At 37.5% G+C, this 27,377-nt stretch overlaps 2 protein-coding genes across 15 annotated transcripts in view; one reads left to right on the top strand and one right to left on the bottom strand.

Moving 5' to 3' along the window:
* Positions 1-12,839, top strand: part of EEA1 (early endosome antigen 1) — a 218,637-nt gene extending 205,798 nt beyond the window's left edge. For 11 of the 13 annotated variants that reach the window (XM_086399022.1, XM_086399021.1, XM_086399017.1 and 8 more), the window contains 7 exons: positions 2,581-2,766; positions 4,041-4,172; positions 6,099-6,284; positions 7,405-7,643; positions 7,892-8,012; positions 8,568-8,666; positions 9,304-12,839. In XM_086399022.1, coding sequence (XP_086255148.1) covers positions 2,581-2,766; positions 4,041-4,172; positions 6,099-6,284; positions 7,405-7,643; positions 7,892-8,012; positions 8,568-8,666; positions 9,304-9,426 — 1,086 coding nt within the window. In that variant the 3' untranslated portion in view covers positions 9,427-12,839. Of the gene's footprint in view, positions 1-2,580; positions 2,767-4,040; positions 4,173-6,098; positions 6,285-7,404; positions 7,644-7,891; positions 8,013-8,567; positions 8,667-9,303 lie in introns of those variants that run through there. The other 2 variants (XR_015163543.1, XR_015163542.1) reach the window with 1 other exon arrangement.
* Positions 12,840-13,318: 479 nt separating this feature from the next.
* Positions 13,319-27,377, bottom strand: part of PLEKHG7 (pleckstrin homology and RhoGEF domain containing G7) — an 84,590-nt gene continuing 70,531 nt past the window's right edge. For both annotated transcript variants that reach the window (XM_086399028.1, XM_086399029.1), the window contains exons 13-16: positions 25,631-25,710; positions 23,136-23,289; positions 16,373-16,470; positions 13,319-15,429 (exon numbers count right to left, since the gene is read on the bottom strand). In XM_086399028.1, coding sequence (XP_086255154.1) covers positions 15,322-15,429; positions 16,373-16,470; positions 23,136-23,289; positions 25,631-25,710 — 440 coding nt within the window. In that variant the 3' untranslated portion in view covers positions 13,319-15,321. The remainder of the gene's footprint in view (positions 15,430-16,372; positions 16,471-23,135; positions 23,290-25,630; positions 25,711-27,377) is intronic.

The raw sequence follows: 27,377 nt of genomic DNA, 5'->3' as shown, positions 1-27,377 counted from the left end.
CAGGAAAGGTAGAAGAGGAATTTAACTAAAATTTGCACCCTCAGTGAAGTGAAAACTCTAGGATAAAAAGTTTACAGTTAAGTATAAATCTTCTTAGCATAGTACTATTCCTCGTGTCATTTCACCCAGGCATCAAGAAAACGTAATAACTAAAAATTTTTATAAGTTTATGTTGAAAGAAAAAAGGGAAAAATTGTTAAACAGACCAAAAAAAACAATAGCTACCATGGAACAGTGCAGAAAATGTTTTTTTGCTACACTGAATTGGGGTATTCAGGATCAGGGTGGTGCTTGATCTGCTCAGGGATTTGCTTATTCCAGTGGCAGTGGGTGAATTAAAGATAACCCCAGTAAACCATCATAGTGAGAGGGAGTTCTCCAAGGGAAAAGATGCTAAGCAGATGAAAATTGTGTAGTCTTCAGCACAAAAGATAAAAGGAGTGTTTGAAACGGCAGTATACTGCTGAATGTCATAGATGAATATCCAGAGGCAAGTAGAACAGTATGTCTTGGCTCAGAAAAGAGTAGTGCAGATTTTTAGCTTGACTTTAAAGATTTAGTCATTAGGATTCTGTGAGTTCCAAATTTTATAGGCTGTTATTTAGAACATGGGCATTTTGGAATTCTTGTGCTTTTAGGCTCTAGCAAGAATTGGTATTCCTTAACACTAGATCATGAAGAAGGCAATGGCACCCCACTCCAGTACTCTTGCCTGGAAAATCCCATGGACGGAGGAGCCTGGTAGGCTGCAGTCCATGGGGTTGCTAGGAGTCGGATACGACTGAGCGACTTCACTTTCACTTTTCACTCTCATGCATTGGAGAAGGAAATGGCAACCCACTCCAGTGTTCTTGCCTGGAGAATCCCAGGGACGGGGGAGCCTGGTGGGCTGCTGTCTGTGGGGTCGCACAGAGTCAGACACGACTGAGTGACTTAGCAGCAGAAGCAACACTAGATCAGGACCTAATAACAGTTGTGTAGATCTTATTGGCTAGGTGTTGACAAATTTTATTTTTCCCTCTGAAAACACTCTCACCCTTTGTGATACTTAAAGTCAGTTCCCACATGCCCGTAGAGCCTTCTTTAAACATTCCACAGAGAACATTCACATTGATTTTTCTGTGCATCTGGCACATAGCAGGTGGCTGTACAACTTGGATTTTACACTCTGGTTCTGTTTTCCAGGCTACATGGTCACCTTCTTTCAGGGCCATTTTTTACTGTCCTGTCTACCTTAGTGTAGTATATTAAGTTAATGCTTAGCTGCTTGATTAGTAAAGGACTAGTGACTTTAGGTCTTTCCCCAGAAGGAAGCGTTATGGTTTTTAGTATTGTACTGGAAGCCATTGAAAATGGAAATTTAATTAGAAAAGACTTCTGAACTGAGTTATTTCTAAGGAATAATCTCAGGAAGGTTAAGTCATTTAAATAAGGTTTTCATTCATTTTTCATCTATCCTTGATTGAATGCTTTTTTTAAAAAACTTAATTTTGTATTGGAGAATAGCCGATGAATACTGTCGTGATAGTTTCAGGTGGACAGCAGAGCGACCCAGCCATTGTTGTTGTTCAGTCGTGTTCGACTCTTTGCGACCCCATGAATCGCAGCATGCCAGGCCTCCCTGTCCATCACCAACTCCCGGAGTTCACTCAGACTCACGTCCATCGAGTCAGTGATGCCATCCAGCCATCTCATCCTCTGTCGTCCCCTTCTCCTCCTGCCTTCAATCTTTCCCAGCATCACGGTCTTTTCTAGTGAGTCGACCCTTTACATCAAGTGGCTATTAAATGCTTACTATAGCCAACCTTAGACAACAGTGATTCCTCCTGAATTATATCTTCTGCCCTTTTTTTCAAAGAAACTATATCGCCAAGATAAGAAAGATAAGTTTTTTCTAGATGGCAGAAGAACATCTTAGAATTATTTCCCTTAGCAGCTGAGAGGGGCAAAGTTCCTGCCATTTTCCATTCCCCACCTGTTACCATAACTACCCCCAAATCAAAACCTAGTATGTCAAAAAACTTGTTCTTTTCCCCAGCTTCAGCTTCTTGAAATATCTGGGCCTTCGTACAGTTGTTAACTGTGGACTATGTTACCTGACAGTGCTACTTACACACATAGATGAGAAGTTAAGTGGATGGGGTGATGGCCTTGCCAGAAGTAGAGCCTCTGATGTCTGGTTGACTTTCCTGTTTTAGTTCACTTGATCAGATTGGCGATTTAAAATACATTTTCCTCCCAAGATAAAAAAGCTTATCTATTAAATAAAGCTTTTAGTATGCCAAGGGTCGTCATAGATCCTACAAAACATGTATGTATACATAATTTTTGTAACTCTTTTTAAATTGCTTTTTTTTTCATGTCTCTCCATATATTCTAACTATGTTCTTTGAGTGTTTGATATGTTTCCTACTTATTTGGTATTCTTTATATCACTTAGCCAGTAAATACTTACAGATCATTTTTAAAGTACTTCTTTCCATTATGTTTATGCATAACTGTCATGTATATTAACCATTATGTTTCTGTTGAAATTTACTAAAAATGACAATAATAATTTGGGGAAATTGTTTTTATAAGTCTGTAGAAGAGAAGCTTTCTCTAGCACAGGAGGATTTGATATCAAACAGAAATCAAATTGGAAACCAAAATAAATTGATTCAAGAACTGAAGACCACCAAGACTACTTTGGAGCAAGATTTAGCAAAGAAAGAACAGCAATTGAAGGAACAGAATAAAGCACTACAAGATATGCAGAAAGAAAAGGTATTTTATTTTCTGACTAAATCTAGAATCTCAGAGTTACAATGACTATAGAGATCTAGTCAAATCTCTCACCCAATATAGGCATCACCTTTATATTTAATAGCTCTCTCAGATGGACTTCTAGTTTCTTATAAAAGGCTTTTGGTGATTGGAATTCTAATGCCGGGAAGTTCGTTGTCATTTCTGTCCATCTTCTTACTGCTTTTTAAGTTTTACAAACAAATCTGGTTTCTTACATGATAGGCCCTTGGTTATTCAAAAACAGATATTATAGTCCCTCAACTATTTCTCATGTAACATGTTATTCTCTGGATTTATTAATGAGGTAATAAAAGGTCTAGGAATAATTCTTAAGCTTGTTAAAAATTCTTGAAGTTAAGAACCAATTTTTTCTAAGGGGAAGTAGGGGTGTATTTTGTATAAATGATGCTAGGTTATGAAGTTGAAAGCACTGTATTATGCCTAGTACATTTAAAGATCAGTTAAAATTTTATATGAAAGGGAAATTCAGATTCTAGGAAACATCTTATTTTTGGTTTCCTTATTGAAATCATATATTTCCATCAATTGATATATTCTGAAGTGTACAATTCCTAAAGTTCTTGGTATATCTTAATTATGCAGTTCCTCAAATTTTTTTTTTTGGCCATACCAAAAAAACCTGGGCTCTCAACAGTGAGAGAGTGGAGTCCTAACCCCCGGACCACCAGGGAATTCCCTCTGAGTTATCTTTAATTTAAAAATTGGGGGATATTTTTGTGGTGATGGCACTGCTGAAGCTGGAATGAAATTTATAATTGGTGCCTCAAGTTAGAAAATTCTGACAGAGCTGTATAGTTTAGAGGCCTTTAATTACAAGGGTTTTAGATCAGGTTGATCTTGTTTTAGTTTTTGATTCTACTTCTATTTATCTTCTCCGTGAGTCTTTGTTCCTTGCCTAAAAAATGAGAATTAAAAAGAGCTACCTGGTATAGAGATTAAGTTAGATGATGTATAATATTCCTCCCTAGGTGCCTTATATAAAGACAGCGATATAAAGATAATAAGGGTAAGATGGTAGTTTTGGCTACACTTTAGCCAAACAGTTTTACAGTATTAACTGTTTAATCCTTTATAAAAGTCTTATTGTTGTATACATAAAGACACAAGAGACATAAGTAATTTGCTCAACTTAGGTGGAAAGTGGCAATGACAGTCATAAATAGAAGCAATCATTTTTGTTAAATTAATTTTAAGTATTTACTTTAAAATTATATAAATCATTTTTTCTATAGTCACTAAAAGAAAAAGAACTAGTAAATGAAAAATCTAAATTGGCAGAGACAGAGGAAGTTAAGTGTAGACAAGAAAAAGAAATTGCTAAATTGAGTGAAGAACTCAAGTCTCACAAGCAGGAAAGCATAAAGGTATGTGAAGATTGTTTTTCCTTTTGTATTATATTAGTGTTGTTAATGTTATATTAATGTTATTAATTAATGTTGTTAATGTTAATGTTATATTAGTGTTGTTAATAAAGTGCAGATGACATCACCCTTATGGCAGAAAGTGAAGAAGAACTAAAGAGCCTCTTGATGAAAGTGAAAGAAGAGAGTGAAAAAATTGGCTTAAAGCTCAACATTCAGAAAACGAAGATCATGGCATCCAGTCCCATCACTTCATGGCAAATAGATGGGGAAACAGTGGCTAACTTTATTTTTCAGGGCTCCAGAATCCCTGCAGATGGTGATTGCAGTCAGAAAATTAAAAGATGCTTACTGCTTGGAAGGAAGGTTATGACCAACCTAGACAGCTTATTAAAAAGCAGAGATATTACTTTGCCAACAAAGGTCCATCTAGTCAAGGCTGTGGTTTTTCCAGTGGTCATGTATGGATGTGAGAGTTGGACTATAAAGAAAGCTGAGCACCGAAGAATTGATGCTTTTGAACTGTGGTGTTGGAGAAGACTCTTTAGAGTCCCTTGGACTGCAAGGAGATCCAACCAGTCCATCTTAAAGATTAGTCCTGGGTGCTCATTGGAAGAACTGATGTTGAAGCTGAAGCTCCAATCATTTGGCCACCTGGTGCGGAGGGCTGACTCATTTGAAAAGACCCTGATTCTGGGAAAGATTGAAGGCGGGAGGAGAAGGGGACAACAGAGGATGAGATGGTTGGATGGCATCACTGACTCGATGGACATGGGTTTGGGTGGACTCTGGGAGTTGGTGGTGGACAGGGAGGCCTGGCGTGCTGCAGTTCATGGGGTTGCAAAGAGTTGGACACGACTGAGTGACTGAACTGAACTGAGTGTTGTTAAAGAGATACGTGTGTGTGTGTGTGTGTGTATGTGTTTGTGTGTGTAGAGATATATGTCTTATATACATATATACACACATACAGGCTATGTTTATCTGTTTATTTAGAACATAGTATGTGCCAGGCACATTTTTTTTAGTTGGAAGATAACTGCTTTACAGTATGGTGCTGGTTTCTGCCATACACCAACATGAATCGGCCACAGGCACACACGTTGTTGTTTTTGACAAATACTCCTGCTCTCACAGTGTTCTTATGTTGTAGTGTCTAAACACATGTTGAAACTGTGTTAACTTTGCTTTCAGATTATTGAATAGAGCAAAGTAACCCCAAAAGTTTAAATTTTGTTGAGATGATGATCAAGAGAGCTGTCTGTTAAGCTTACAGATATAAACTTCAAAATATATGCGTTTAGGATTAGGATTTTAAGGGATTCTGTTTTTTAAATACTTTTTCTTCCTAAAATCCTTTAATCTGTTATTTAGAACATTTTTCTTAGCATTAGCATGGCTGGTGTGCCACTTAAAGAAACTGAATTGCTTATAAGTTGCTTTTAAAATGTTAACTCATTTTCATAGAGAAGGGTTAGATTTTTCTCAGGTGGTCTCAATACCTCTTGTGTCTATCAATATACTTGCCATTTTACTTTATAATTATCTTCATATCATTATGTTCTTCTAGACTGACTTCCTAAACTCAGGGAATGTATATAATTTATCTTTTAATGTATATCCCTAGAACCTAACAGTGTATGATGCCTAAATGTTGACCAATAAATGCTTGTGAAATGAAGAAAAGGGAAAATAGGGGGTAGAAATTTTTCATATCATTTAATCAAAACATACATTGTAAAAGCATCAGCTGAATTTGATTGTTGAGCAGCAAATACATAATCTTGCACCTTTTTAACTGTTTGAAATATTGAACTTTAAGAATTTCATAAGAGTCTAAAACTGATTGTTTGTAATAAGATGTATAAATTTCAGCTTTTTTTTTTTTAACTATAAAGGATGATTTATTTTGGTCTTACTTTTTCATAGGAAATAACAAATCTCAAGGATGCCAAACAGCTTTTGATTCAGCAGAAATTAGAGCTTCAAGGGAAGGTAGATTCCCTGAAGGCAACCCTTGAACAGGAGAAAAAAACCCAGCAAATGCTAAAAGAGCAGATGAAAAAGGAAGAAGATGAGCTGAAGAAAGAGTTTATGGAAAAGGAAGCTAAACTGGTAAGTTAATGGTGGGAGGTGTGTTTTGCAATTGATTTTGTAAATTAATCCATTGAGAGGATTTTTCTACATAAAAGTTATGATTCAAATGCTTACCTAACATTTTAATTTTTTAAATTTATTTTTAATTGGAGGATAATTACAATATTGTGCTGGCTTCTGCCAGTACAGCAACATGAGTCAGAATGGCCATCATCGAAAAATCTATGAACAGTAAAGGCTGGAGACGGTGTGGAGAAAAGGGAACCCTCTTGCACTGTTGGTGGGGATGTAAATTGATACAGACAGTATGGAGATTCCTTAAAAAACTAGGACTAAAACTACCATATGACCTGGCATTCCCACTACATTTTAATTTTTGATTTAAGATAGGAAATGTGATTTATTTAAATAGCTGACATGTGATTGGAAATGTTTATTCTGTAATTATATTTGTTTATATAAGTGAAAATTCAATAAAACATAATTAAAAAAAACTTTTAGTGCCAGAAAAACAAGCCTATAACTATGTAGACTGAGGTAGATGGCATGAGTGCTAATCATGTTAAACTTGTTAACTGAATGTTCATATGGGCGAACGGAAACTGCAGCTGGGACTTACGCTGACCAGAGTCTGCTTTTCCTTCCCTAACTTGTGCATGCCAAATAGGAAGCATCTGGCTTTCCTCTGTTGAACTGAGTCCAACTATCCCCAGATAATTTGACGGCTAAATGTTTTCCTTGAAGAATTGCAGTTTCAGGTTCACGTGGTGATTTGAAGTATTATTATTATTTTTTGGCAGTTTGATGGAGACAGGAGGACACATTTGAATCTGAGACGTAAGAAAACAGCAGCACTTGCTATCTCAACCGTGTGCTCTTCCCCTGCTCTAGTGGGAAAAAGGAGAATCTCCAGTTGCTTTACTTTAGCTTGATTTTGTAAGAGGCTTGTTGCCTATCATTTCAGTCTTAAGACTTTTAAACCACTTCAAATTATGCAGATGTTTGTGGAATCAATTTTATTAGTGCCTGTTTTCCTGTAGAATATTATTTATGCTGCCACCGTTTAAAAGTTCAACTGAAGTTTATTTTGCACTACTTTTGTAGTAGGTTTTTTACCTACTGTTGTTCCTTTTCTCAGCATTCCGAAATAAAAGAAAAAGAAGTAGGAATGAAGAAGCATGAAGAAAATGGGGCTAAACTTACCATGCAGATCACAGCATTAAATGAAAACTTGGGCACCATAAAGAAAGAGTGGCAGTCCAGTCAACGGAGAGTCAGTGAACTCGAGAAACAGACGGACGACTTACGGGGTGAAATTGCAGTACTGGAAGCGACAGTTCAGAATAACCAAGATGAAAGGAGAGCACTGCTGGAAAGGTGGTTGATGTCTGGTGAAATTAGTTTATTTCCATGCTGAGTGATAAAAAGAATGTGTTTCACATTAAAAAAAAAATAGAAGTCTTGAGAGAAGTGCTCCTACAGGTTATTTAAGGAGCCATTTAAAAACTAACCCTCCAACAATCATATAGGTGAAAGTAATGTATTATGTTTAAAGTCACTGGTTACCTGTATACAGAGAAGGTCTGTAATGATTTTTTTTAATTATGTTTTGCATTCCATTTTAGGTGTCTTAAAGGAGAAGGTGAAATAGAAAAGCTTCAAACCAAAGTACTAGAATTGCAAAGAAAGCTGGATAATACAACTGCAGCAGTGCAGGAGCTAGGCAGAGAGAATCAGTCCCTTCAAGTAAGTCACCTGCTAATATGAGGCAGTTGTTTAGCCTAGAATATCCCTTAGTGAAAAGCATATTTTTCACATTAAAAAAGAAAACCTCATATTTAATAATACTTTTAAATGGCTACTGAGTTGTAGCAGTACTGTAGGTGTTATGGGTAATTAAGATTTAAAGAATTTATCTGAGAGATCTCAACAATTAGAGAGCCATGTCATTCATGAATTGACATTACTGGGAAAAGTCAAGAACACAAAGGAATGAATGAGTCCCTGCGTGTTGAAGTGATCTCATTATATATATGCTCAGTGTTCCAAGGAAGGATTGCTTGATCCTTAGGATTAGAATGCATTGGAAATCATCGAAGGTTAAAAATTACCAACACCTTTGAGGAATAACATTTGCTTTACTTATTGTCATTCATTTGTAGCAACTTTTGATAATGGAAGTTGACCAAAGTATTTCTGATTTTTTAAAATGTATCTGTTTTAAAACTTGGGCACCAAGTTAGAAATTATCATTGTTTATAGTTTTGAGTACTATTTATTGAAACTTTTTCTCTTTAATAGATCAAACATACACAAGCGTTGACTAGAAAGTGGGCTGAAGACAGTGAAGTACAAAACTGTATGGCCTGTGGGAAAGGCTTTTCCGTAACAGTGAGACGGGTAAATGGTTTTATTACTACAGTTCTGGATTTTATTCCTTGGTGACAGTGTTTTAACCATCAAAATTGTCCTGCATTTGACAGACTTTAAAAATTTTGCCATTTATTAGCTTTAATTTGTAACTACATAGAATAATTACATTTCGTGCACTCTAATTTCTTTTTCGCCCATGTGTTTCAATTTTAGTTTTCTATTCAATCATTGTCTTCCCACTGAGTTACTCTCTGGAATAATCATTTTCTGAACCAGTGCATTCATGGTCAACTCATGTTTTAGTCAGACATTTATATTCCTATAGAAGAAATTATGCCTGAAACATTTTGCAAATAGGAATAGTTTTTAACTTGATAGAGGTGCTTTATTAAGTACTTTATTAAGGCATTTATTAAAATCCTACAAAGGTTCCTCTGAGAATTCCAAGATAAATTCCATATTTAATGTTTAGTATTTGACTAAATAGGAAGCATTCAAATTAACTAAAGGGATTAAATCGATATTGACATTTTATACTATTAAATAGTACATCAATCACTTGAAAGTTAATATACTTTCACATGCAGTTTGCTTTCTTCTTGTCTCATAATAATTTTGGTATAGATTTTTATGCTTGAAAATGTTTAATTTTTGTCATTTACAGCATCACTGCAGACAATGTGGAAATATCTTCTGTGCTGAGTGTTCAGCCAAAAATGCCTTAACTCCTTCTTCCAAGAAGCCTGTTCGTGTCTGTGATGGATGTTTCAATGATTTGCAAGGATAATGGGTTATCACAACTTCAAAGTAAATTACAGTAACATTAGATTTTTAATAAATGCACTTAATAGAGGTCCTGGACTACTACTATTTGATTTGGACAGTGGTTGCAAAACTAAACCAAATTAGAATTCGTATATTTTGGAATGTTATCAAGTAAAATTCTTCTATTTTTGTGAGACTTGAGTTCATCTTTCTCCATTTAACCCTGGAACAGCTTTCATGCCAAGTTTAGAAGTAGCCAATGAAATGTAAATAAATTTTGGACGGAAAATAGCAATGTATTTTTTTAAATATAATTTCATTGTTCAGAAATGATATGAATACACTTCCATAGCTGCTGCTTTCTCCCAAATTTAGTGTATGGAAATGTACATAGGTGATGTTACCCTATCAGATATATTGCACAGTAACACATCAGTTATATTCAGTATTCTCATTATAAAGTCATGCACAGAACTATAAAGCTTTCTTTTTTCTTATATATAGGTCCATAGCTCAGTTGCATTGTTACAAATTTACTACTGAAGTGTTCTAAATACAGATTATGTTTAAATATGTACTAACCATGAATTCAAACATGGTTTTTATGTTAACTATATTGATTTAAGTTCTCTTGGGTGAATTTTATGGCAATCTCTTTAAAATTAATTTGCTTATTTTATGACTATCCATATTTTATCCGTATTATGGCTATTCTTGGGCACTGGGACGACCCAGAGGGATGGTGTGGGGAGGGAGGAGGGAGGAGGGTTCAGGATGGGGAACACATGTATACTAATTAAATAATTTTCTATTAAAGAAAAGAAAAAAGAAAAAAAAAAAGATTAGGGTTAATTTTTTTCTGTCTTTCTAATTGATTTTTAAACTCCCACATATTCTTAATTAAAAATCCTACAAAACCTACCAGCCTCACCCCCAGTTGGAAGGTGAATAACATAAATTGTGTAATAGTCCTATTCTGTTTAAGTAGGAAGTCTTCTGAGATTAGCTTCCACTTTATATCCTCATTTTGTCTCTCCAGCATCTTCAGGAATCTGAATTTGCTTTTTTTAATGGATCTTCTTTTTTGAAGGTAATTTGGTTTAACCTTTTCAAGTATAGCTCAGCTTCACTGTAATTGTGTTGTAGTTTTGCATCTTAAAGCTAGTAACTGGTATTGTTATAGTCTTATCTGTGAAAACAAATACAAAATGGCAAGGAGACGTTAAATATCCTGTTTTATATTTTCTACTTAGCTAACAGGGAAGAGTTTTTTAAAGTTTTGAACTTGATTTATATTTTAAAGGTTCTAAATTTGGGGTTTCATATCAACTCTGTATCTGTTTACTTCGCAAAAATACTGCTATGAAATTACCTTGAAATAACAGTTGGATAATAGAGTATCGCCAACCCCTATATTAAAATCAGAACTGAAACAGAATGATTAATTGAGGGTAATTAAAAATTGGCTTATTTGTATGCTAAACAATGGAATTAAACTTTATAGTCTTAATTTGGAAAATTGGAAAACATCTGAAAAGTCATTAATACTGGTTTGTTACTCTAAGAAGAAATGTAAAGTTATGTGTTCACTCAGTGCAGTCACTGGTAATGGGGGAGGGTGGGACCTAGTAATCCATTTACAGTAAGTGCTTTCAGGTATCATGCTGAAATGAAATTATCATGTTATATTCTTCCTATAATGTATACAAACTAAAAGAGATTGCCATATATTCATTAATTATTTTAAAAACCCATTTAAGTAAACTCTGTTGTCAGTAGCTATCAAGGGCCCTGACTGAGTCCCTGGACTCAGATAAACATAACATCCTTGAGCATAAATATTGAAGAAATATAATGGTTCCTTATTAAAAATAAGTTGAATAATAGAAATTATGCATTTTCATATACTTACAATTCAAATACTCTTAATTCTACACTTAATTATAATTGATAAGCATGTTGGAATAACATTCACAGCACAGTTACTCTTTAATGATAATGAAACTTCATGAGAAATTTCTTGAAATATTTGTTCACTTTATCTCCTAATTGGGCGCACTGAAGGCCTTTCCCTGTCTTGTTCCCCCTGCCCACATACTCATAAAAAAATTGTGGGGACAACAAATACATATGTGTTTGAGTATTTTCTACTTTTCATCTAGCTAATCTTACTTTATAAGCCCCAAATAATTTGACTACATATTAAGTAGAAGTGAAACCTAAAATTTAGCTATTAGTCTCACCAACAAGGTGTTTTGGAAACAGAAGGTTTTCTTTTTAATTAAAAAGTCATCCTCTTAGTGCTTATTGGTTCTACATTTTAGATGTCTGCTAGGACTGTCAGTGATTTAGAGCTGGCACATGGAGTCCCAGCTCTAACGCAAAGCATATTGGCATCACATGTTAGTAAATTCTAAGCCTCAGCACAGAAATATGAGTTAATAATCAAGTCTTGCTGGGTTAGTGTACAATAAACTATACCTACGGAATTTTTAGTAGAAGACAAAGCTGCTGTTATAGGATTTTGAAGAAAAAAAGAGGGAAACAAACACAAAAACCTCAATGCAATGTATAATTTTGTTCAACTACCTCTTAATGTGGAATTAGTTTAATAGTTTCCTCATAGTAATGTTAAATAGTAACTGCCAAATTTGTTAGTTCCCCATCTCTGTTGAAAAAAATTATGATTATTTTATAGTTTGGAGAACTTTAAAGAGACTTTTTTTTTTTTACCGTGCATTTGCATAAGGATGTTTAAGTGGAGAGCAAATTATGATCATATATTTTGATATTATTCATGACCTATTTGGCTAGTTTTTTTTAAATGCACTTTGGCTATGAAACCCTGGATGATTCGATCCATAAGATTTACATGTGCCATCAGTTTAGTATGCCTAGACATGAGCTTGATGGATGGCATTGTGTGATGATATAACGTGCCACACTTTATTGTCTTAATTGCTCTTTGCCTGAATTTTAATGATCATTGTTGCAGATGTGAATATTGTGTATAAACTTACTAAATTTATGTAAAATTGTATAAAATAGAATTGGAAATAGCTAGGTTCTGTGTAGAAGTAATGAATTTATTGTAACGTGACGCAGTTATGTCTATGACATTCTGTACTTCCTGAACTGGATCATATTCATAGCCTCTGTAGATACTTTTGCATGAATATTTTCTCCCTTAGATTTTGGACTCAATGTATTGTTTACTGTTTGTGATCATGTAGTTGTGCCTTATTTGTGAGAGAGTTTAGCTCAGTAAATACTGCGGTTTCTAAACTCAGTGAGTGGAAGATTATTGATTAGAAATGTAACCTGATAAATTACATAACATTTAAATCTGTATAAAGAACAATGGAAGGATCCTTTATTGAATTGTTGCTTTTTTAAAAAAATGCTAAAGACATTAAAAATCATTTCTTTCTAGTATATTCTGTGACTAAATTATTTTGTCAAATTATTTAAAAAGATAATAATGTAAAATGGCTGTTACCTTGTTTACAGACTTAGAACTTTGCAGTTGTATATAGGCAGTGGGTGTGCTTTAATGTTCAGCTTAGAATAGTAATTAAGTTCATAATTTCAAGAGAAATTACTAGTGCTATTTTGCTTGAGACATCACCTTTTCACTCCATTATTGCAGAGAATTAGCAAAACAAAAAAACAATATTAATATTAATCCTGTTTCATTGTACACTTAAATTTAATAGCTAGGTGACCACTTAACATTTTTCTGATGGCTTAATGTGCTGTTGCTTTTTGCTGTCCCCCACCCTCAGGAAGCAAAGTTTTAGAAGTGATTTTTCAGTTTACTCTAATGTGTTATTCTCTGAAAAGAATGTATATATCCTCAAACACTTATTAGATGTGTTCTTTTGTGAGCTTTATAGAATTCCACTTCAAATACATAGCGTATTATTTAAATTTTATTGTGGTAAGAACAGTTAATATGAGATCTACCCTCTTAAGTATACAGTATAACAGATCTCCCAAGCTCACTCATATTGCTTAACTGAGACTTTATGGCCCATTGATTGATTAGGAACTCCCCATTTCCCTCTACCCCTTGGCAACTATCATTCCACTCTTTGAATCTGTGAACTTGAGTATTTTAGAAATCTCATATAAGTAGAATCATGCAGTATTTGTCTTTCTGCAACTGACTTATTTCCCTTAGCATAATGTCCTCAAGCTTCATCTGTGTTGTTGCCTGTTTCAGAATTTTCTTCTTTTTCAGGGCTGAACAGAATTCCATTGTGTGTACATACCAGTTTCTTTATGCACTCGTCTGCTGGTGAACATTAAGGTTTTTTCCACGTCTTGGCTATTGTGAATAGCGCTGCAGTGAACATAGGAGTGCTAATATTTCTTTGTATATAGCATATTCTACAGCTGTTTCACATCTTAACTAAATTTACACATTAGTCTTTTTTTCTCCCTTTAGTGAGATTTAAGGGAGAAATTAGTTTTTATACCTACGTGTTTAGTGGCCCCAGGGAACGAAAAGGAGTCTTGAGAGATCACTAGTCCTAGTCCACTGCTCTTTCCTAGGTTGGCTGATCTCTAGAAATCCTTGCAAGATGATTTTTCTCTAAATACATAAATTAGTTTTCATCTCTAAGGACTTAAAATTTGTTCTCCTGTACTTTGCCTTTTTTCTTTCTTAGGCTCTGACAGTAGTTACTGGTTTCCCTTTCATTTTCACTTACTCCTAATAAATATGACATTATTACACAGGCTGTGACCCTCCCTTCTAATAGTGCTTGGCCCTTTAAAAGCGCTATTATGCTACTACACTTGTCCACACTGCCTGGTTTACATGGTGAAACGTGCATTCTTCTCAAAGAATTAAGTGTTCACATGACCTTCAAGCGCCATCCTCTCTATCCCATTCTCCAGCTTAAGGAGATCAGTTTAAGTATCATTCGTCTTGCGATCCAAGTTGATAAATATACTACTTCCATTTTGGAGACTGCAGAAGGTACTATGTCTGAAATTGTCTCAAAGGAAAATCACAAATTTCAATCTGAGAATATGAACTAATTCCTTACCTGCAGTTAACAGTATATTCCACCATGATAATAATTCAAGCTGCCTTTCTTGGTAACAATTATAATGATGTTTTAAATCCTGCCAAATAAGATGCAGTGACTGTACTGTGCTAACTCACACACACATTCAAAACCAGAAGGTTTTATGACAAACGCCATTATTCAAAAATGAGATTTAGAGACAGATATGCTACTATTTCTATGAAACCCCCAAGTAAAACTTAATTAGTAAAACTAGAACAGATAATTGCTTTTTTCTCAAAACAATGGAATTTAGTCTTTGGGATTTTCTCCAAGTTAAGAGTATTATAAAGTATACCTGAGATAAGTAAACTGTTGGAGACTAGGAAGTTAAAACCACTACTAAGATGAAGACATTATTATTCATTGCCTAATATGTTAAAAGAGCAATCCGACTTTGTATGAGGTAGGACTGTAGAGCAGTAAAACTGATTTATAAGCCGGGTAAGAGACTTGGTTTCATTACAGATGCACATAAAAGAAGATGCTAGAATTCATATCAGACCAAAGCAGTGGGCATTGTTTTCCAACACTGCATCCACCAGATCATCCACTACGAACTGTAACAGCCTCATACTTCCCTCGCCCCCCTTTCAAGCCTGACTGAAGCATTATGAGATACTCCGGGATATCAACATGTGTATACTTAACAAGAAATTCCTCAGGGTTCGAATTTGTTGAAGCCATTATTACTCTACCCTGAGGAATACCTATGGCTCAAACTCCGAAACCCTTTAAAATGCTTATTCGAGGCCACCCCTAGGTCAGGCGCTACAAGTTGGAATGAAGGAACACCTTGACCCCTAATGTCTAAAAGGCGCGCTGCTTGGTTGAGGTGCCTAAATTCCTGAGGGTTCTGCAGGCAAAGGGAATGAGGACAGTTTCTTGGTTTCTTGACTCTTGGTGAAGCGAGAGATTGCTGCTGTTATTTGTGCTATCCATGTTCTCTGTTAAAGAAAAAATACAGTGAGACTGTTAAACTGACAATTTCTCACATATTTGGATTAATATTTTCCTTTGTATTTGTTGACTTGCTCTTTAAAACTGAAGACTGATGAAACATTTGCCTGTCTCCCATTTTCTGTCTTAATTAGAATGTATCATAAATACCTCTAATCACATGAATGCAAATGGATTAGATGAGTATGGTATTTTGGATAAACAGTTGTGAGTAATCAAGAAACCATAATAGTTAAGGATGACTAATTACAAAGATGAGTACCGGGAATGTAAGTAGTTTGAAAGTTGAATTTCTTAAATTTCCACGTCGTGTGGAAATAGAAGTTTTTAATCCGCTGGCATAACTTGAAAAACAGACTGAGAGAAGAAGTCGAGTCCTTGAAATCAATGCAGCCTTCCAGTAATTGGCCACACTGCTGTCCTGATGAAAGCCTATCAGGGAAAGGCGAAAATGGAGACTCCTAAGACAGAGACACCAGAGCCAGGTAGGCAGCTGCCCTTCAGCTCCAGAGCTGTAGAAACAGGGACCTATTTTCAAAGAGAAGACTCGGTGGTTTATTACTGCAGGAGCCCCTCACTTAAGCTGGCATCATACTGTTTGCATACAGGGCTTTGAAACTGATTAGAACATCTTTAAAGCATGCAATCCAAAGCAGTTGTACCCTCATTTCCCACAGACCTCCCAGAAGTCAGAGGCAGCTCTTGAGCTGCTGCTGCAGGAGAAATGAAGGAGGCTGTGTCAACACTGGGGATGTGGGAAAACGGTCAGTGCTGCGGTTCCTGAGCCTGATGTGGTTAGATATTCATATCCTTCCTGTCTTCCCAACTAGACAGAACTTTCCTTTCACTGTTTCTTAATGAGTTTGGAGTGAGATTTTTTTTTCCCTCTTACGTCTGAAGAATGAAAACCTACAAAGCTGAAATACATACCTTTATGTTTTCTGTTTGGGCCTGTAATAAGAATGCTGCTATACATTGTCGGTATCTGTTTTCATGTTGTATGAGGAAAGCATTTCTCAGTCCAAAGACTAGAAAAAGATTAAGGACAAAACAACAAAGCAATCAATATGAAATCCATAGTTTCTTAGCCTAAGAACCTGGATTTTTGTTTATTAATGTGTGGGAATTTTCTGTCCTATGTCTATGAGAGCGCCCACTTAACTATGCAGACCTTTTTTTCCTTAGCCAACAACTTCTGGGACTTGATGAAATACATTTGTGGCTTAAGTGATGGGAAGTGTGTTCCTCCCCAAGGAAGAAGCTTAGCGTATTAGACAGACTTTGTAAAAAATAATGTTTCTTTGACCACCGCACCTCCCACCCCCCACTCCTCTTTTTGTACTTAAAGGGAAGTTAAACATCAAGACAAAGGTTAAACAAATTAAGATGTGCCAAACATACAAAAACCACCTGAATGCTTCACAGCAGTCCAAGAAAAGCCAAAAAAAAAAAAAGACTCAAATAAAATCCAACATCGACCAAATTATGTGAAATGTAAAACAAAAACAAAAAAACGTTGGCATGGTTTCTGTGTTTGAAAAAAAATGGTCCGTTCTGTCGTTTCCTAGCAGATTTCCCTGGGAAAGCAGATTTCCTTTCTTTTTATTAATATAGCTGGAGCTCTTAAAATGAAAGTCTGTCCTTGAATTATTTATACAGCACCAGGAATAAAGTTCTGCAGCCTATATATTCTTTCTATAGTCAATTTATGTTTAGGAACAAAGCCAAACCAGGTCATACCAAGTATTACAGAGAGGAGGATAGGATGCCTCTTCCTGGCTGATCATTAAGCTGATGCTTGTTCAGTCATTATTCCTATTCCTTGAAGTTTGCAGATTTAATTCATACTCACTGAGGCAAGTTGAGCCTCATTTCAGAATTGAAGCAAATATGAGACTTATTTTCTTAACTGTTAAGAACTACTTAACTCTTACAAACTATAACAGTCTAACCCTCATAATTCCTAAATTCTACCACAACAAAGCCTGACAAGGTCATGAAATTTTGTCCAGCTTTTCTGGGGTGAGATAACTTAAACCTATTAAAATGACTTACTGGAAAAAAGATCTGGCTGTGTTTGTTTAACTGCCTGATTTTTCTCCTTATAAATTCCCTGCAGCAAGTGAGGCTTTAAAGATCAGGTGGTGGTTCTTGGCTGGATTTCAGAATCCATTTTCCTCACAATTGTATCTGTAGTTCTCAGTTATTTAAGGTATCCCTCATCTGTTTGGTTTTGTAATATGACTACTAAAGATTTCACAAGCAAAAGTACCTGGGATGGTGAGGCTTATAAGATAAAATAAGGTGATAATAAAAAAAGGAGTAGCTCTTTTCTCCCTGATGTTCTAATATAATTAACAATAGCTGACACCATTTATTAAGCACTTACTATCACTAGGCACAGTGCTATGTATTTTTTCCTTATTGTCATTTAAACCACACATCGACTTTATAAGATAGGTCAACTTACCTTGAATCACCAAAACAATCTTGAGAAAGAACCACCTCGGTGCTGGAGGACTCAGTGCTCCCCGACCCCACACTATACTGCAGTGACCAAAAGAGTACGTATGGTTCCAGCACAAAACAGACGCACAGATCAGTGAAAGGACAGAAAGCCCAGAAATCAACCCATGCACCTATGGCCAATTAATCTGCAGCAAAAGAGGCAAAAATATATAATGGAGAAAAGACAATCTCTCCAATAAACGAGCTGGGAAAACTGGACAGCTATGTGTAAAAGAATGAAATTAGACCACTACCTAACACCATATACAGACCAAAAAAAACAGAACCTCAAAATGGATTAAAGACTTAAAAGAAAGACTGGATACTATAAAACTCCTAGAGGAAAACATAAGTGGGATACTCTGACAAAAATAGCATTATTTCTTTGGATATATCTCCTAGAGTAATGGGAACAAAAGCAAAAATAAATGGGACCTAATTAAATTTAAAAGCTTTTGCAGAGCAAAGGAAACCATAAACAAAAAGACAACCTACAAAACAGGAGGAAATATTTGCAAATGACGCTGCTAATAAGGGATTGATTTCCAAAACAACTTACACAACTCAGCGTCAAAAAAGCAAATAACCTAATAAAAAAAGGGCGGAAGACCTAAACAGGTATTTATCCAAAGGAGACATACAGATGGCCTAGGGCACACAGCGAGATGCTCAACATCACTTGTTATTAGAGAAACGCAGATCTTAGCTACTATGAGGTGCCACCTCACATAGGGCAGAATGTCCATCATCAGAAAGTCTACAAACAATAAATGCTGGAGAGGGTGTCGAGAAATGGGAGCTCCCCCTACACTACTGATGGGAATGTAAATTGCTGCATCCACTATGGAAAATAGTTCTTTAAAAAACTAACAATTACCCAGCAATCCTATTTCTGGGTATATATCTAGAAAAGACAAAAACTAAAATTTGAAATGATCCATGCATCCCAATGTTCATAGCAGCAGTATTCTAGTAGCCAAGACATGGAAACATCCTAAATGTCCTTCAACAGATGAATACACACACACACACACACACACACAGGAATATGACTCAGCCATAAAAAAGAGCGGTGCCATTGTGCCATTTACAGCAATGTGGATGGACCTAGAGATACGTAAAGTGACATCTCAGCAGAGAAAGACAAATACAATATTTCTTATGGAATCTAAAAGGATACAAATGAGCTTATTTACAAAACAGACTCAGAAATAGAAAAAAAATCCTGATTATCAAGGGGAAAGGTAAGGGAGGGATATATTAGGAATTTGAGATTAACAGATACACAGCACTACATCAACATCGTGTCTGACTCTCTGCAACCCCACGAACTGTAGCCTGCCAGGCTCCTCTGTCCATGGAATCTTCCCGGCAAGAATACTGGAGTGGGTTGCCATTTCCTCCTCCAGGGGATCTTTCCGACTCAGGGATTGAACCTGCATCTCTTGTGTCTCCTGCATTGACAGGTGAATTCTTCACCATTGTGCCACCTGGGAAGCCCCACTATATCAACATATAAAACAGATAAAGAGGCCTTCCCTGGTGGCTCAGTGGTAAAGAATCCACCTGCCAATGCAGTAGACACGGGTTCGATGGTTCGATCCCTGATCCAGGAAGACCACACGTGCTGCGGGGCAACTAAGCCTGAGTGCTGCTATTGAGCCTGTGCCCTAGAGTCCAGGAGCTGCAACCACAGAGCCCGCATGCTGCAACCTACCGAAGCCGGTTGCCCTAGAGCCTGTGCGCTGCAATAGAAGCCGCTGCAATGAGGAGCCTGCACACTGCAATTAGAGAGTAGCCCTCACCTGCTGCAGCTAGAGAAAAGCCCATGCAACAGTAAAGACCCAGCACAGCCAAAGAGAAATGAAATTAAAAAGACATAAACAACAAGGACCCACTACACAGCACAGGAACTAAACCCTTTGGTACCTTGTCATAACCTATAATGGAAAAGAATCTGAAAAATGTGTGTGTATAAAATGGAATCACTGCTGTATACCTGGAACACTGTAAATCCACTACACTTCAACTTAAAAAGTCAACTAATGCCAAATGAGGACACAGATTAGGTGTATTTTTCTAAGGTCACACAGCTTGTGAATGATATAGCCAGGATGTGAAACTAGGTTTCTGTCACTTCAAAGCACAATCCCTTTTTTTTCAGACTTTATTCTGTTTCACCCTACAGCTCTTCTGACTCAGACACTGTATCTGAACAGGTAAAATAATGACCAATGTTAATATTTAAAAACAAAAATGAAATGATAGTGATAAATTAAAAAGTAACAAAACATGGTGAAGTATGGTTTTAAAAAGGTATTGATTTTATTTAAAAAAGAAAGAAAAAAAAGGAATACAAAAGATAACACATGCATCTCCTAAGGGAATCCTGGGATGCCGGGTTTCCCACAGAGTCCAGCTATCTGGCAGGGCTGAGGCTGACCTGAGCCCAAGCTGCTTCCCTCTCCTGCTGGGGGATCACACGCCTTCCTCTGCTCACATCCGTAAATCCCAGCAGAATCTTGTAACTATGGCCACTCTAGAAAGAAGGCTGTGTCCCTCTGAGATGCCCCGTTCTAAGCTCGCTCAGGAAAGCTCTCTGGTTTATGCAGATTTTGGCCTCTAATCTAAGAGGCCTTAAGGCCTGCCTAGTTGTTTTTCAGCAAAGCTTCTATTTCTCCTAAGTAAAACAGGAGGGAAGCAGAAGGCTCTAGTTGGGATGCAGGTTCCTCCCACCCCACTGGAGCCCGGCTGCTCTTGGGGAGAGTTTGGATACATTCAGGATTTAAACATTCAAATATGCAACCCAGTTACATAACATACTGATGTACAGTGTGGCTATTATTATTACCGCTGGCGTCTTCACGGTGCAATGTTGCTGTGCCATGTATAGGCTGGTCCCCTGCTGATGACTAGGGACCAGCTAGCCCAGGGCTGCTGCGGTGGGTGCTACAGGGCTTGCACTGTCCTCCCTGTTCTCCTCTCCTCCTGGGGCAGGAAGGCACTCTCCTCCTGCTGTCTTTGCTGGTCTCCTATGAGCCTGTACCCAAGGCAGAAAGAGGCCTGCTTCCTTTCGAACACTGCTGCCTCCCACTCAGTACTAAGTCAGCCAAGATGTCCTTCAAGTCCCTCAGAGACCCAGGGCTTTCCTGACAGGATGTACTGATCTTTCATTGTTCTGAGGACTCCATCTTTGTGACTCCAAGACACTTACGGAGTGCCTGGTTCTCAGGAAATGCTTGAAAAACAAAAATATATATTTCTGATCTATACACGTGTGTATGTATGTACATACACATATTTATATGCTTATTTCTGGTATTTTTCTAGAGAGCAATTGCAGTAAAATATCTTAGGCTTTCCTAGCATGTCTTGGTTTACCAGTGCTTTAACAACAGCATCGGTACTAAAATGATTAACAGACCTAATAACAGTCATCATTTATTGAGTGCTTTACCTGCATTATTTAATTCTCATGACAACCAACTGGGGAAGATATTATTTTGATTTTATCAAGATGAATTATGAACAAAGCTAGTGGAGGTGATGGAATTCCAGCTGAGCTATTAAAAATCCTAAAAGGTGATGCTGTTAAAGTGCTGCACTCAACATGACAGCAAATTTGGAAAACTCAGCAGTGGCCGCAGGACTGGAAAAAGTCAATTTTCATTCCAGTGCCAAAGAAGGGCAATACCAAAGAATGTTCAAACTACCATACAATTGCCCTCATTTCACACACTAGCAAAGTTACGCTCAAAATCTTTCAAACTAGGCTTCAGCAGTATGTGAACTGAGAAACTTCTATATGTACAAGCTGGGTTTAGAAAAGGCAGAGGAACTAGAGATCAAAGTGCCAATATTCGTTGGATCATAGAGAAAGCAAGGGAATTCCAGAAAAACATCTGCTTCATTGACTACACTAAAGCCCTTGACTGCATGGACCACAACAAACAAGTGGGAAATTCTTTAAGAGATGGGAATACCAGACCACCTTACCTCTCCCCTGAGAAACCTGTATGAAGGTCAAGAAGCGACAGTTAGAACTGGACATGGAATAACTGACTGGTTCAAACTTAAGAAAGGAATATGACAAGGCTGTATATTGACATCCTATTTATTTAATGTATACTTGATGAGGGTGAAAGAGGAGAATGAAAAAGCTGGCTTAAAACTCAATATTCAAAAAACTAAGAGCATAGCATCCAGTCCCATTACTTCATGGCGAACAGATGGGGGAAAAGTGGAAACAGTGACAGATTTTATTTTCTTGGGCTCAGAAATCAGTGTGGATTGGTGACTGCAACCATGAAATTAAAACACTTGCTCCTTGGAAGGAAAGCTATGACAAACCTAGACAGTGTATTAAAAAGCAGAGACATCACTTTGCCGACAAAGGTCCATACAGTCAAAGCTATGGTTTTTCCAGTAATCATGTATGGATGTGAGAGTTGGACCATAAGGAAAGCTGAGTGCCGAAGAATTTCAATTTGTAGGGCTGGAGTGCTAGAGAAGGCTCTTGAGAGTCTCTTGGACAGCAGGGAGATCAAACCAGTCAATCCTAAAGGAAATCAACCCTGAATATTCATTGGAAGGACTGATGGTGAAGCTCCAATACTTTGGCCATCTGATGCGAAGAGCTGACTCACTGGAAAAGACCCTGATGCTGGGAAAGACTGAGGGCAGGAGGAGAAGGGGGCAACAGAGGATAAGAAGGCTGGATGGCATCACCAACTCAATGGACATGAGTCTGAGCAAGCTCCAGGAAGTAGTGAAGGACAGGGAACCCTGGCGTGCTGCATCCATGGAGTTGCAAAGAGCTGGATATGACTTAGCAACTGAACAACATCTGTGGCTTAGAAAATTTACATATTGAATTGCACAAAGTTTGGAGGTTTTTCCATAAGATCTTACAGAAAAGCCAGAATGAACTTTTTGGCCAACCCAATACCTTGCACACAGGGTCACACAGCTAGCAAGCAGCAGAGCTGGGTCACCCAAGTGTTGGAAGCAAGTCCAATACTCTTTCCATAACTAGCTTGTAGAATGGGTGATATTTAACTACACAGAAACTCAGTATTATCTTTGTTGAAGCTTTGAATTGGATTCATGTCCTGCTATCAAAAAAAGCCAACATAAAACTCTGGGATGGCAGAGATGAGCTGAATGATGACCGTAAGACACGTACCTGACACGTGGAGTGGATCGAGACCTCTGACAAGCAATCTGTCTAGTGGAATGGGCTGGTCGATTACCGTACATGAACCCCCTTCTCTGATTACTGTTTGCAGCTCAGCAGTGAGTGAAGGGCACATTAGACCAGGGTCTGAGCCTCCGAGTTTCTGAAATTTAGGAGGAAAATAAGGCAAAAAATAAATAGGAAATAAATACTGACACACATACTTACAGCACATCCTTAAATAAACTGATTTTTAAAAACAGTTGTTTGAAATCCAGCTTACTACTCTTTTAGGATCTTGAAAGCATTTCCCAAAGTACACAGTGATTTAAAACACAGTGTTTCTGAGCCCCAAGTTTAATCACCTGAATAAATAAATGGTCACTTCCATAACTTGGAAACATTAAATCACCATCACATCACCAGAAAGATCTTTATTTCCAGTATTCCTCTGTAGTACTGAATTAAATGAATGAGAAAGAGGAGCCTCATCTGGGCCCACTCTATGAGATCTTACACTAAAATCTAAATAAATAGATTCCATGCTTTATGATTTATAAATAGCTGAATTGTTTTGAATATATATGCTAAATTAAAAGAAAAAGGATGTCAAAAATTGTGATGTACATGAAGCAATTTGTGCATTAAATAGCAAAGAGAAATTAAAACACAACATTATTTCTTTTTCCAAAAAAATAAATGACACCTGATGTCTTCTCTGGGTGGTTATTTCTGCTCCTGTGAAGTCAATAAAATTCTCAGATTTATCAGACAGAAGAATTTAAAGGGGAATTTAAAACAGGTAACATTCCTTATTTTAGAATCAAGTTGTGAAGCATGGAAGCAGAATATTATAACATGGTCAGTAATGAGTCAAGGGCTCTGATCTGTGCCATTATGTAAAGAGAAGGTAAGCTGTGCTTCATGTCAGGTTTTGGAAGGGGACAGAGATTTTTTTCAGGGCTTGACCTGTTCGGACATGCTAGTCTGGCAGCTAAAAACAGGAGGTCATCCAAGTTTTGAAACTGACTCTCAGTATCTCCAACAGCCACTCCCTTCCCAACCAATCAACTATTCACAGATTGATTAATGGGTATCTATTTTATTGCTTGTGAGCTAAGTCATTTCAGTTGTATCCAACTCTCTATGACCCTGTGGACCGCTCCTCTGTCCACAGGATTCTCCAGGCAAGAACACTGGAGTGAGCTGCCATGCCCTCCTCCAGGGCATCTTCCTGACCCAGGGGCTGAACCTGTGTCTCTTATGTCTCCTACACTGGCAGGCGGGTTCTTTACCACTAGCGCGTGGGAAGCCCATCTTTTTCTATTGCGTATAGGCCCTTAAATTATTTAGTTTAACTAACCAACATGCCACTTTCCTCGTGGCTCAGCGGTAAAGAATCTGCCTGCTAATGCAGGAGACACAGGTTTGATCCCTGGGTCAGGAAGATACCCTGGAGAAGGAAATGGCAACCCAACTCCAGTATTCTTGCTTGGGAAATCCCAGGGACAGAGGAGCCTGGTGGGCTACAATCCATGGAGTCTCAGAAGAGTTGGACACATCGACTACAACAACAAACAACAGAAACCAACATGCCATCTAGAAGCTTAGAATATTAAAATATCCGGGAGATCTAGTCTCATGATCTTAACATCTGTGTAAGGCTAGCTATTGAGTAAAAGAGTGAGTGGGTTACAACATTAAGTATCTCTGGTGGCCAAGGAGAAACTGCAGCTCTTCCCACCTCTAAGGGCTGCAGAAAAGGCCCCTTCCCGAAAGCACTTGCATCAGTCAGGGGACAGACTGTGAAATGGGAAAGTGGTGGAGCATGAGACCCGTGGCTTAATGGGGAGTAGCGACAACAGTACTAACAATTAATACCTAAAGAGAAAAATCCCTAGTCTTAGAAGAGACTTTGTGGCTCTAGCCCTTGGTGACTCTTTTTTTCCCAAGATGCCAACTGTACATCTGTTTGGCATCTGCAGTTCTTAATTACAGGTAGACTCTGAGAGACCGGGGCCCCTTCCCACGTGCAGCTCCCTACATCATCCCTTCTCAGGAAGGAGGTGCCCTTTCAAACCAGAATGCATTTGGCAGCATTTGGTTTCAAGAGGCGCCCTGCTCCGACAGCTTTCACTGTGGTGGACAATGTGGATGAGGAAACGGCTGATGTGGACAGAAGGATCTTCATTTCTTTTGTGGAGGCTGGCCAGGCATAAAGTCCTCTGGCTTCTGGGACTCACCTCAAAAGTATATGGGCTTGAGTCATTCTAAAACTACACACACCCTTTGGCATCCTTATGAAATGGGGCTTGCTTTTGTTACTGATGTTTTTCAGTTCAGACCTCTATGATGGAAAAAGCCAGTATTTTTAAATGCCTCCATTTTATGGAGGATAAAGTCCGATTTGAAGTACATGAATTTTTTCTCTTTTTAACAACTTATTCAGAAATATTTTTATAAACTCATTCAACAGACTTATTTAGAAAACAACAGACTTTTACCTTTTTGTTGCGCTTAGTTTTCGTAACTAAGAGGAAATCATCAAAGAGAAACAGATAAACATCTAGGAATCTTGTGCTTTCTGAGGAAAGAAAGAAGATGAAATTGGGGCTGGAAATAGCAAGCAAGTTTTTTTTTTTCTTTTTAAATCAAAGAAACCCTTTAGAAAACAACATAGAACAGGGATCTGGGTTCAGGAGGCTCAGGACTCAGGGGGCTCCAATCACGTGGGTCAGAAAATTGCATTACAACTGAGCTGATTTCTCCCTAAAGCAGAGACCTGGTGTGAGCTCACACTTCCAACTTTAAGGATACCAGTGATGCATTTCATGTGGATCTAAGATAACCTGGGTGATATCTGCAGTGGTTTCAGCTAAGCCTAGGACACATCTGTTGATCAACAGGACACCAGCATTTTTGCCTTCTGACTCATCTGGCTGTCACTGGCAAAGGGAAACATTACTAGAGAAAAGGCACTTTGTCATTGCCGTGGAACTGCATAGCCCCTCAATTCTTTGCGGAAGCCCAACCCCCATTGTGTACTCAGAATAAGGAACTAATTAAGGTCAGATGAAGGCTTAAGGGAGGACCCCAGTCTGGCAGGGTGAATGTCATCCAAGACACACCAAGGCACGCGCAGGCTCTCTCTGCCACGTATGGATGCTGAGAAAGCTGGAAAGAGCGCTCACCAGGAACCACATTAGCAGGCAACTTGATCTTAGACTTCCAGCCTCCAGCACTGTGAGAAATCAACGTCTCCTGTTTAAGCCACCCAGCCGGTGGCATTTTGTTATGGCAGCCCTAGCTGATTAAGAGAGTCATTAAAACAATTTGTTTCTCAAGTTTTGCAATGTGTCTATACACGTTTAAAGTCTTCATGTAGCTTTATATTCACAACCTTTTCTTAATTTCACTTTTGATGATAACTAAAGGCAAATAGGCTTTTCTGCTTTTCCCTAAGAAGGAGACAGCAGTAGAAAAGAAAAATATTAGAGAGATCGCTCCCCTTCTGGATTTAACTCTATCCCTTAGAAATTAGAAAAAGAAATGGTTAAATTTAAATGATTTTAGAGGAAAGGGTAGTCCTTTCAGAGGGTGATGTGACGGCACTTGAAATATACGAAAAATCAAGTAAATATTTTTTATTATTCTATTTGTTTATATTATTCTAGAAGTTCTTTCTTATATACCCTGGAAATACAATGTCTAAGGTTAAATTAATAGATACAATATCTAACACTCCCCTTCTTTAAGTTTAGAGGAAAGATACTTCCTATATTTGTCCAGAAGAGAAATTAGATATTTTATTCAATCTTGAATTATCCTTGAATATTTTTTAGGTGTTTTCCATCTCTACTAGAAACTCCTTTTGGCAAAATGGGCTGTGGAAAAGACTGCCGGTGGTCTCTCAAAAACAATTCTTATTTTGTAGTCATGAAATTTCCAAGTTTTAGTGGGTAGATGTTTACTTGTGAACAAATACATGCGCCAGCTTTCCTTGTAGCTGAATGTGACCAAGTGACTAAATTCTGACCAATGGGATATGAATTAGAATGCAGGCAGAATTTAGTCACTTGGTCACATTCAGCTACAAGGAAAGCTGGCGCATGTATTTCCAAGCAGCCAACAAACACTGAGCACCACGGTGCATCAATGATTAAGGCAGAATCTTGCCTTCTAAGAGCTTTAATAAAAGCTTTAATTTAATAAAAGCAGACACATAATAAACACAGACAAGATTTGAGATGA

The sequence above is a fragment of the Bos grunniens genome, chromosome 5 (assembly GCF_055505025.1).
Source record: "Bos grunniens cultivar Pamir isolate PY7600 chromosome 5, Bosgru_T2T1.0, whole genome shotgun sequence".
Taxonomy (NCBI): Eukaryota; Metazoa; Chordata; class Mammalia; order Artiodactyla; family Bovidae; genus Bos; species Bos grunniens.
This window is presented reverse-complemented; position numbering and strand designations above follow the sequence as displayed.